The 12,564-nt window shown below is 36.9% G+C and overlaps 1 protein-coding gene across 1 annotated transcript in view; it reads left to right on the top strand.

Annotated features, from left to right (window-relative positions):
- Positions 1-12,564, top strand: part of cers2b (ceramide synthase 2b) — a 32,536-nt gene that overhangs the window by 17,591 nt on the left and 2,381 nt on the right. The window contains exons 2-9 of the mRNA XM_016242287.1: positions 3,743-3,916; positions 5,293-5,410; positions 5,493-5,606; positions 6,757-6,807; positions 8,297-8,389; positions 10,116-10,244; positions 11,698-11,804; positions 12,064-12,217. Of these exons, the coding sequence (XP_016097773.1) occupies positions 3,744-3,916; positions 5,293-5,410; positions 5,493-5,606; positions 6,757-6,807; positions 8,297-8,389; positions 10,116-10,244; positions 11,698-11,804; positions 12,064-12,217 (939 nt within the window). The 5' untranslated portion in view covers position 3,743. The remainder of the gene's footprint in view (positions 1-3,742; positions 3,917-5,292; positions 5,411-5,492; positions 5,607-6,756; positions 6,808-8,296; positions 8,390-10,115; positions 10,245-11,697; positions 11,805-12,063; positions 12,218-12,564) is intronic.

The following is a 12,564-nucleotide window of genomic DNA, read 5'->3' as shown; positions in this document are numbered from 1 at the left end:
ATAATGTACAGTATGTGGAAAATAATGTTTTTTAACTTTAAACCGCATAAACACATTTCATTACACCAAATACACCAAATAATGTTCTTTTTAGCCGCATCATATGACCCCTTTAAAACATGACACAAGATTAGTAAAACATAATGATTTAAAATGTACTTTTCCATTATTTTGATTGGAAAGTCCTGCATGCATCACCAAAGTGAAGTCTGTCATTTCACATGAAAGATCGAGTTATGCCATATCGATTAAACTTTAAGAGATCAAAAAAATTATACCCGTATGAATCATTCACAATAAGACCAATATGCATTTATTAAAAAAAAGGTATGTTGGATTTTCATTTCATGCCGACTTTAAATATTTCACACAAATTGAAATATATACGGTTCTACCTGCTACTCTTGTAACCGAAATGCAAAGATGTAATGCAAACACAAATCCAGCAGGGCTCTTTGTAGCATCTTGGTACTTTGTAAGCACAGTTTTGTTCCCAGGCGATCTGGTTTAAACCTGTGCACCCTGAAGTTGCTTATGGACAGTCAATCAGATTGGACCTGATGCTTTCCAGTTGTTTGTGCAGTATGCATCAGATAGTGTATATGTCTGACACTGAGACCAGGCGCTGCACAAGACTATTATTTTCATCAGACTATCAGAAACCAGTCAGGACAAAACTAGGCTGCTATAATTAGCTCTTCTGAGGATCTTTTTGTGATTGCCATGAGATGTCATCAAGTACTATGTTTTTCGCTGAGATATTTCCCCATTCTGACTACACATACATTGCACGTTTCCCACTCTGTGAAATCATTTGCAGAAACTATTGCATCATATAACAAAATAATGAACTGTGATAGGCTGTTTTATGCATAGATCTGCAGCTTTTTCCTGTTTAAGCAGTCGTTGCTATGACACTTCAAACATGCAAAGCTGAGTGCAGATTCAGGCTTAACTGTGGAATATGTAAAGCGTTAAATGTAAGGTCACCATGTAGTTTCAGCCCTAAACTAGACTGTTATCGGGGCCTGATGTTGAAACTCAGACTAGCCGTATGATTTGCGGAATCAGTCATGTCTGGAGTGCAAACGCTGCAAGATGACACATACACACGCTGAACTTTAATCTGTAGTATAAAAAAATTCTTAACCCTTAATATGAGTAATGGCCAGAAGCATCATGTGCATTCAAAAGGGCAGGTGGATTTTAAATGTAAAATAAGCTACATGCTTATTGTGAAAACCGAAGCGGTGGCAGAAATCAAATTGATAAAAAAAAATGCATCTTTGGAAAAAAAAAAAAGTTTAAGTGGTTATACAGTTTTTCCCTCTTAGGTCACTTCTTTTTTCAGGGTTTCACACTCAAAAAATAAGTGCATGTAATAATAATGCAAAGCAATAATAATGCAAGGGTTTGTAAGCGACAGTAATAATTAGAAGGCCACTATAGAGTCACCACATCACACAGACCTCAGCTATTTCTGTACAGAGCACACACACACATCACATCTGCCTCAGTCTGATTTCAGATGCCTTGTAATATCAAACAGCATGCACGCACATGGTGAAAACAACAACTCGAACTCGACATCCAGCTTATCTAGATCAACTGTGGTCTGTCTTGAGGTTATAACGTAACCAGTCACTCCACCCACTTGAAGCCTGTGCGTGATCTGTGTAAGTTGAAAGTAAAGATGGTGTCTAGGAGCCAAACCAATCTGTGAGCACAGCGCAGCTGGAACAAAGCTTTACGTGATCTGCAAGCTTCAGAGATGCTGCGTGAGATCACTGTGTCAATGTTTAACATTGCCCATGCATGTACCCATATCAGATTTTACAACACAGTTGCGTTTGCTAAGGCAGCACTGTTGTTTTCATTTGTACTGCGGGTTAGAGGTTTAGAGGTTTTAGAAAAAAATGGCGTTCAGTGTTTGCGTCTTCCTGCAGCGTTCAGACTTGCAGACATGCAGGATTCTTCAAATCGTGTGTGTTGTTGAGGAGAGTGCTGGTGCTGTAGTAATATATAGCCTATATATTATATTTCACATTTTTGAGTTTATATGTCTCAGAATTGTGAGAAAAAAGTCAGAATTGTGAGATGAAAAGTCAAATTTAGCCTACATTTTATTTTTTATTCCGTGGCAGAAACAACCCAGAACATAGCAACGTCCTATCCACCTTTTTCTTGCCGGAAAAATGGGCAGCGTGGCCATTTGTAAATTCTATGGGTCTAGCTTCCGGTCTCATCTGCGTCCAGCTATTTTTAGCTGTACAAAACTGTTTGTTTTGCTGCTTGATATTGAAAATTGGTGTGTCTTACCATATTACTTTAATGCATTATCTTAATTATGAACACACTGGTTTGTAGAGCAAACAGTTTTACAGTTTACTGCACGGTGTTAATCTTCTCGTTATTTGCCTATAGCGGCTAATGAACCGAAAGTCTCGCCCATAGGCTTACTTCCGCGTTGAAGAAAAAGGTGGATAGAAGTAATGTGATTGAAACCACCCTGAACTCTTTATAGCTACCGCAAAGCAATGCCTCAGCAACCACTCAGGACATGTTGTTCGCCCCTGAAGCTGCTCAGACTGGATGTTCTTTATATGTTTGTTTCTTCAGAGAAGGAAGAAACAGATTGGTTTCAGAGTAATTGCAGTAATTATTATTGTCAGAATATTTAGGCAAGTCTGGACTTTGAACATTTCTTTAACATGCTTTTTAATTGCAGACTGACGGATGGATGGATGGATAGATGGATGATGGGTGGCTGAGTGGGTGAATGGAGGCTGGATGATGGATGAATGGATGAATGATGGCTGGATAGTTGGATGGATGGGTGGATAGATGTATGAATGGATGATGGATGGATGGATGGATGGATGGATGGATGGACAATGGATGAATAGATGGATGGATTATAAATGGATGGATGGATGAATGGATGGATGATAGATGAATGGATGGGTGGGTAGATGGATGGATGGATGGATAGATGATGGCTGGGTGGATGATGGATGAATAGATTGATGGATGGATAGATGTATGAATCGATGAATGAATGGATGGATGGATGATGGGTGATGGATGATAGAAGGATGGATGGACGATGGATGAATAGATGGATGGGTGGGTTGATGGATGATAGATGGGTGGGTTGATGGATGGATGGATGATGGATGAATGAATGGGTGGATGATGGATGAATAGATTGATGGATGGACGGGTGGGTTGATGCATGGATGGATGATAGATGAATGATAGATGGATGGATGGATGGATGAATGATGGATGAATGAATGGGTGGATTATGTATGAATAGATTGATGGATGGATGGGTGGGTTGATGGATGGATGGATGATAGATGAATGATAGATGGATGGATGGATGGATGAATGATAAATGAATGGATGGGTGGGTGGATGGATGGATGGATGATGGATGAATGAATGGGTGGATGATGGATGAATAGATTGATGGATGGATGGGTTGGTTGATGGATGGATGGATGATAGATGAATGATAGATGGATGGATGGATGGATGGGTGGGTGGATGATGGATGAATAGATTGATGGATGGCTTAAACAGTAGAGCATGGCACTAGCAACACAGAGGTCATGGGTTCGATTCCCAGGGAAAGTAAGAACTGATCAAAACATGTATCTTGAATGCAGAGTTGCTTTGGATAAAAGCGTCTTTCAGAGTCATGAGTGTAACTCGTCTGTGTGTCTCTGTTCTGCAGTATGCTGGAGTGGGTGAGTGAAGTGTTCTGGCAGGAGCATCTGTGGTTCCCGGAGGGTTTGGGATGGGCTGATCTGGAGGACCGTGATGGACGAGTCTATGCGAAGGCACGGGATTTGTGGGTGGCACTGCCAATCGCCGTCCTGTTTCTAGTAATTCGACAGGTCTTTGAGAGGTGGGTCAGAGCTCTGTCTTTCTCTTCCTCTGTGTTTAACTGTATGCCCTCCATGCAGGGCTTATTATTTTCTCTCCCTCTGCCGCTGTCTGACTGGTTTATAAATAGATCTTTAGTTCTATTTATACGTGTCGAGGTGCGTTTTGTCTCTCGCTTTTCAAACTTTAATATCTTCTCTCCCTGCGTCACTTCCTTCATGTTACTCTCCCATCCCTCTCTTATCCTAAGCTGTCTCTTCACATCATCTCTTGCTTTCTCAGTCATCCTGTGAATTTTTAATTACCGTGAGTCTCAGAATTAAGGAATAAGAGGCTGAATTAGGATTAGTGCGCTAAAATACACCTAATTACATCATCTGGTCTGAACTATAATAAGCTGCCTGACTAGACTTTGAGGCGTCTTCATGGCATTTGGAACAGAGCCACAGTCTAAAGTCACCAATCATTAATCAAACTGAACAGTCCAATTCAACATATCAATCAAGGTCATTTAAAATGCATAGTCCAAAAACAAAAAATTATTATAATAATAAAAAGACAGTAGCAACGGAAAGCAGTGGTCCGTTTAACACAAGTCTTTTCACTCGGTGGCCTCTCTTTGAATGGTTAAACATCAAATGCTCCAAAATCTGACAACAACTGTCTCATAAATGTTGTTTCTTATGCTCAAATAGCGTTGAAAAAACGTATTTTTCAGGCTAGACCGGCCAATGCGCATGCGCAGTCCTAGCGCGCATCTCAGAACGCTCACTGTTTCTATAGCAACCGGAGCAAAGCCACACTTTCTCCCATTCATTAGTCGTCTTTGTTTAGACTCATCTAAAGTCTTTGAATAAATGGACTAATATTATACAACAATGGTACACAGACTATAAATATGGATGATAAAGACACTGATCAAAAGTTAGGGGTTAAGGTTTTTTAATGTTTGTAGTCTCTTCTGCTCACTGAGGCTGCATTTATTTGATCAAAAATACAGTAAACATGTGAAATATTATTACAATTTAAAATAACTGTTTTCTATGTGAATCTCTGTTAAACTGTAATGTATGTCTGTGATGTGCAGCTGTATTTTCAGCATCATTCCTCCAGTCTTCAGTGTCACATGATCTTCAGAAATCAGTATAATATGCTGATCTGCTGCTCGAGAAACATTTCTGATTATTATCAGTGTTGAAAACAGTCGTGCTGCACAATATTTTTGTGGAAACTGTGATGCATTTTATTTTTCAGGATTCTTTGATGACTAGAAAGTTCAAAAGAACAGCATTTATTTGAAATAAAAATAAAACTTTACTGCCACTTTTGATCAATTTGATGCATCTTTGCTGAATAAAAGTGTTAATTTCTTTCGGAAACGTCTGCCTGTATGTTCAGATATGTTGCTACACCGCTAGCCTCTCTGCTGGGCTTGAAGGAAACAGTCAGACGGCGAGTTACACACAACCTCACACTGGAGTCCCACTATTGCAACACAACTAAAAACCCCACACAGGTGTGTACGCTGCTAGCCACTCTCGTACATGAATAACAAATCGGCCTGCAATATCAGCTCTTCATGTGTTTTTGCTCTCCAGAGTTCAGTAGAGAAACTGTGCAAGCAGACGGGATGGACCGAGCGACAGGTCCAGCGCTGGTTCAGGCGGCGCAGGAATCAAGACAGACCCAACCTTCTCAAGAAGTTTCGTGAGGCCAGGTGAAAAACAGATACACGCTCCTCACGAGTGCTTTCTATAGTCCTGTTACCATCGACCGTCGTCCTGTGAGATGAGCTTTGGCTGCTGATGTATGAGATTAAATGGTGCTTTATGAAAGCGGTTTCTGTAAGTGCAAAAGCTGAAGTCAGTTCTGCGTAAATGGCAAGACTGATCCTCTGAAGTGTTCCCACTGGTGTTTGGCACTTATTAAATTATTCATATGTTCAGTAAAAGTTTTAAAGGCTCGTTCACGTGCAGATTTTCTCGATCCTGGTCCTGGAGGACGGCAGCACTGCACATTTTTCCAGCTCAGCCTAATGCATTGAATTATATGGCAAGAAATGGTGCACTTAGGTTAAACATAGTGAACGAGGAGGATCTCGGTGCGTATCATTGCCATTCATCTTAATAGTGCACAACCCAGAATAACATCACTGTTCGGCTGCTCTCAAACTTTTTGCTAGTGACTAAATATATAAGACTATTTCACACTTTTAAGAGCCTTAAAAAGAATCAAGTAGTGGTGAAAAATCCAATGTAGTTAGTGATTAATTACATTGGAAATTATTGTTTTTTAACAAATCACAGAAAAAGGGAACACAGAAACTGAAAATAAAAATTTCCATTTAGCCGAAACTAAAAATGTACTCAAACTAAAAAGTTTTTTTAATAATGAATGAATGAATCAAATTAATTTAATAATTAACACTCAGAAAAAAAAAACTGATTTTATATATGAACATTTAAATTGCATATAAGGCTGTTTTTATATAAACTTTTTAATTATATAATTATGTTTGAATCAAATTCATGAAATATAAACAATTAAACGGTGGCTGTAATAAACACTTGTTTTAATGACAGATTTAGTCAAACATACATTAAATAATAAAGACAACAAGTTAAGTAAAAATTTGTGCTGTCAAATCGATTAATCACGATTAATCGCATCCAAAATAAAAGTTTGTGTTTATATATATGTGTGTGTACTGTGTATATTTATTATGTATATATAAATGCACCCGCATACAGTATATATTTGATGTAAGTCATTTGCCGTTTCAGCCTGTTTTAACTCTCTGGTTTTATTTCCTGTGCTGATTTAATGCTTAACACAATCCGCCATGTCCGTCTCTTTCTCTAGAAGCCCTGGTTGTATGATCTCGAGGAGATGTGGAAAGGCTTCCCCACTCTGGTGAGTTAAACACATGGCCTCATGCCGAGCTGCTCTTTTGTCATTTCCAGCAAATGCGGTATACTTTAGTAACTGTACAACAATTTTGAAACATGCTGCACGTACTACAAATTTAGTGCATACGAATTAAGCATTTCCATAACCAACTAACATTAAATAGAGCTGATGTTGCGCTGATTTCAGGTGTGTCGTTCATTTGTTATGAATAATGTGGTATTTTTGTTTGTGCCCATATAAAGTTCAACATGAGAATCCCTTGTGAAAATTAAGTACACTTTAGCATACTTTAAATAAAGAGTAATTATTTAGGAAACAATGTACTTTAAAAGAACATACTTAAGTGTGAACTGAATGTGATGTTTTCAGACACTTAATTGCATGTTATTTGCAATTTGATGCATTATAGTTTATTAAATGCAATTAGTCAAACTAAGGAGTGGTTTTTTACCCACTTAAGTAGGACTTCAGTACATCTTTATATGTAATTTCATAATTCTATTGTCTTTTAAATATGGTTAAAGTGTTCCTGCTGAATGTACTGACAAGCATTTATGATCAACTAAAATATACTTTAATGGCATTAAAATACAAGTATTTAAATACATTTGTAATTACACATTTATAATGATGAAGTTGCAGTTTAAAATATATTTACTTAAAACGTAATATTGAATAACACTAAAAGTATAAATATAATCAAGCACTGTACTTTACATGTGCTTTAGTATGTTAGTGAACACATCAAAATAAGTGTACTTCTTTAAAACATGACAAAAGATTAATAAAACAATGATTTAAAAATATACTTTAAATGAAACTGGCATTATTACAAAGTGCACTTTTTAAAAGTGTGTTAAGAGATAGTCATGAAAGTGTCTCTCTTTAAGTGCACTTAAGTGGCCTTTTATTTTATTAATACTATATCATCTGCGAGTATTTTTTTATTTTTTTACAAAATATGCTTTTCAGATTTGAAGTACAGTACAAATGCACATTCAGTGCTGTTGAGCACACTTATACACTTTGTCATTCTAAAAAAAAACTGATTTCTGATGTTTAATGTTTAAAAGGCATGCATATGAAGAAATATACTTTTAAGAAAACATACTTTTTAAAAGTGCACGTTCAAAGCAGACTTTCTCACAAGGCAAATAATAACATCAGATGGTACCTTTCTTTTGTAGAATTTAAACCCATATGTAAGCATTTAGTTGATGTGATAATTACAAAAATCCTTATCACATGGTTACGTAATATATAGAATATTTATGAGGTGAATTTCCAGCAAAATAACATAATAAATGATACCGTAAACATGATATAAATGACTCATTCTTTGATAAAGATTTTGGTCATATTGCTCACTTCTACTCAAGAAATGTGATCTGCATAACGATCAAGTAATAACAATAAAGTCTGTTCGTACGTAATCAGATGTGGCTAGTTTATACTGTACATCATTCGAGTGAACGTTCTCTCTGTCTCTCAGACTCTCCTGTCGTCTCAGTACTGGTACTACATGCTGGAGCTGGGTTTCTACACCTCTCTTCTCTTCAGCCTGGCGTCGGATGTCAAGCGTAAAGTAAGTCGTGATTAATCATCATCACACTGCAAACCTCACCTTCGCATCTCAATGAATCAGACTTTCTTTTTTGAGCAGCGCAGTATTCAACGCAGCAGCTAATGCTGGGAATCACTGCAGGCTGTTTTGTTTTTGCGGTGGTCTTGAAGACAGATGTTTAGATTATGTAAGAAGTAAACTAAAGTAACTGAAACTGTTGTTTCCTTCTGCAAGTCTCTGGTGTCAGACTGAGGAATAGATTTAAACGCATGAATCTGAGCCACTGACTTTGTGGACGCAACGGTATAAAGTGAAATCATATACAAATACACTTTGAAAGGTGAATATTGGTTGTTGAATTTGTAACAATGAAAAAGTGCGTGTAATTTTTCCAGCTGAAATATCCACAGTTTGTATGTTTTGAAGCTATATTTAGTTAGTTATAGTAATAGTAATAATTATAGGATTATTATAGTAACTACAAAAAAAACATTTTATTTCAGTTCATTTTTAATTCATTATACGTTGATGTACTAAATAACTAAAGGTAAAACAGAAAAGTTAAGTAGAACTATATCTGTCTATCTATATATGTCTATCTGTCTGTCTGTCTGTCTATCTGTCTATCTATGTCTGTCTGTCTGTCTGTCTGTCTGTCTGTCTATCTGTCTATCTATATCTGTCTGTCTGTCTGTCTGTCTGTCTATCTATCTATCTGTCTGTCTATCTATCTATCTATCTATCTATCTGTCTGTCTGTCTCTCTGTCTATCTGTCTATCTATCTATCTGTCTGTCTGTCTGTCTGTCTATCTGTCTATCTATATCTGTCTGTCTGTCTGTCTGTCTGTCTATCTATCTATCTGTCTGTCTGTCTGTCTGTCTATCTGTCTATCTATGAAGAGTTCATTTGCAAAAACAGATAACTCCGTTTTTAACAATTTTCAAAAAATCATGTTTTTTCATTGTGCATTCCAATTAATTCCAAACAAACTGCAAGTTGGGTTATTTTGATTAGTTTAAAAATTACAAAAATAAAAACAGGATAACATCATAAAAAACATGATTTTTGAAAATTAAAAAGTTATCTGCTTTTGCAAATAAACTCTTCATATGTTGATGATTCAATGATGAATCATCAAAAATTATTCAAAATATTAATAAAACTATTATAGTATCTCAGTGATACTAAAATTATGCTAGTCAGTTATTCTTAACATTTTGAATTATAAATTGTATTTGAACAACAAATTAATTTGCGATTATTTTCAAAAAGCACTTGTAAGTACTTTTAATAACTATATATGTAATTTAATAAAAATGCACAACTATACAGCAATGTTGAATTTCAGCCCAGTCATTGTTAATGCACTGCATTATTGTTTTCAATGAGTGTAATTCAACATGCTTTTTGTTTCAGAAAGATTTCTTATTATTATTACTTCGTGCTGTGGATAACAGACCACCATCTGAGAAGGTCTTTGCTTTTTAAGGGTTCACGCATATATGGCAAAATTCACACGACTCACTCTCAAACCCCAAAACACAAAAAGGCAACGGTCATTAAAAACTAAATTATGATGACCGACATCTTGAGTAGCATTATAACTGGACTGAAAAATGAACTAGCGAGACCACGATGGAGTTGACTTCTGTTTTCGTTATAATGAATGGCGTTAAACTGACAGACGTAGTATGAAGAACTCATAACTGTGTACTGATCTTAGCGTCTCTCACTGTCTCCTGCAGGACTTCAAAGAGCAGGTCATTCATCACGTGGCCACCATCATGTTGATCAGCTTCTCCTGGTGTGTTAATTACATCAGAGCGGGAACGCTCATCATGTTCATGCATGATTCAGCCGACTATCTGCTCGAGGTGAGAAATCTAAGGCTCTTAGGTCAAACGTATTTTATTAAGCATATGCTAAAATGTGTCCCTGCAGCACAAAAGCAGTGTTAAGTCGCTGGGGGATATTTGTAGCAATAGCCAACAATACATTGTATGGGTCACAATTATACATTTCTCTTTTATGCCAAAAATCATTAGGATATTAAGTAAAGATCATGTTCCATGAAGATATTTAGTAAATGTCCTACCGTAAATATATAAAAACTTAATGTTTGATTAGTAATATGCATTGCTAAGAACTTCATTTGAACAACTTTAAAGATGATTTTCTCAATATTTAGATTGTTTTGCACCCTCAGATTCCAGATTTTCAAATAGTTGTATCTCGACCAAATATTGTCCTATGCATCACCACACATCAATGGAACGCTTATTTATTCAGCTTTCAGATGATGTATACATCTCAATTTAAAAAAATGACCCTTATGACTGGTTTTGTGGTCCAGGGTCACATTTATGCACTTAAAGTATGAACTTCACTGGAAAGAACAGTGTAAAATAGTGGGATACAGAATTCACAGCATGTTTTGGCACATGTGATAGATCATCTGGGTATTTTATGCATGCAGAAAAGGTGTACTTTATACACTACTGATTAAAAACTAAATTATTTTTTAAAGAAATTAATACTTTTATTCAGCATGGATGCATTAAATTGATCAAAAGTGACAGTAAAGACATTTTTAATGTTACAAATTCATCTGAATCCTGAAAAATAAAATGCATCACGGTTTCCACAAAAATATTGTGCAGCACAACTGTTTTCAACATTGATAATAATCAGAAATGTTTCTCGAGCAGCAGATCAGCATATTATACTGATTTCTGAAGATCATGTGACACTGAAGACTGGAGGAATGATGCTATAAATACAGCTGCACATCACAGAAATACATTACAGTTTAACAGAGATTCACATAGAGAACTCTAGTTTTAAATTCTAATAATATTTCTGATTTTTCCATAGTTTTAATCAAATAAATACAGCCTTGATACTTTTCTATAAACATTAAAAATCATACTAAGGTACATACTATTCTGCAGAAATCAAAAGAAACTCATCCTCCCGATCATTTATCTTCATGTTGCCCATGTCAGTGTTAAAAGCTGAACTCATGTCCCTAATTTCTTTGAAAACTTTTAGGTGCATACCTTTAAAAATGGAAACGGTCACAAACTCCTCTATTATCATAACATTAGGGAATGTGAGCAGCATTAGCCCTAAAAGCCAGCAGCAATGCACACTTTAGGATAATAATACACCATGCAGTCCTATGCTGTAGAGCACAGATGATGTGAATCCGGATGCAACCTGAGAACTTGTGATGTATATCAGCAGAAAGAAGCATTCCCTCTTGTGTACACATCAGTCTTCCCCTCATATCATCTCTCTCTCTCTCTCTCTCTCTCTCTCTCTCAGTCAGCTAAGATGTTTAACTACGCCCGATGGAAGAACGCATGCAACTACATCTTCATCCTGTTTGCTGCGATCTTCATCGTCACTCGCCTCATCATCTTCCCTTTCCGGTACACAGTTCATCCGTCTCTCTCTCTGTGTTTCTCTCCACACACATGCTGTCATCAAACATGCCATGATTGACGTGATTATGATACAGTCGTGGTGTGTTTCTATGGATATAAGCGTGATTATACACGTGCACAAGTAAAACAAGGCACTGAACTGTTTGATTGAGAAGAACTGAACTGTGTGAGAGTGTGTGATACTGTATAATGTTATAGGGTTTGGAGCAGAGCTCATGTTTGTGTGTTTCTGTCTGTCTCTCAGGATCATGTATTGCACATGGGTGTTTCCCGTGACCCTGTACCCTCCGTTCTTCGGATATTACTTCTTTAACGGGCTGCTGATGGTTCTGCTGTGTCTGCACATCTTCTGGGCCGTGCTGATCATACGCTTGGCCTTCCGCTTCTTGAGCAGTAACGTACGTCTGCATGGTTTCATATTTACATTTACACCTAGTTTTATCGGTAACATAAGGTCCAAATATTTGAAGGAGCAGCTCCTGAACGTGAAAATTTGCCTGAAATGTGCCCACCCTCAGGTCATATGAGATGTAGGCGAGTTTGTTTCTTCATCAGATTTGGAGAAATGCAGCATTGCGTCACTTGCTCCTCTGTTAGTGAATGGGTGCCGTCAGAATGAGAGTCCAAACAGCTGATGAAAACATCACAAGTAATCCACAGCACTCCAGTCCATCAGTTAACATCTGGAGAAGACAAAAGCAGCTGAAACAAATCCAGCATTAAGACCTTTTTAACTAAAATACGA

This window comes from Sinocyclocheilus grahami, unplaced genomic scaffold (assembly GCF_001515645.1).
Source record: "Sinocyclocheilus grahami isolate Dianchi unplaced genomic scaffold, SAMN03320097.WGS_v1.1 scaffold654.1, whole genome shotgun sequence".
NCBI lineage: Eukaryota > Metazoa > Chordata > Actinopteri > Cypriniformes > Cyprinidae > Sinocyclocheilus > Sinocyclocheilus grahami.
This window is presented reverse-complemented; position numbering and strand designations above follow the sequence as displayed.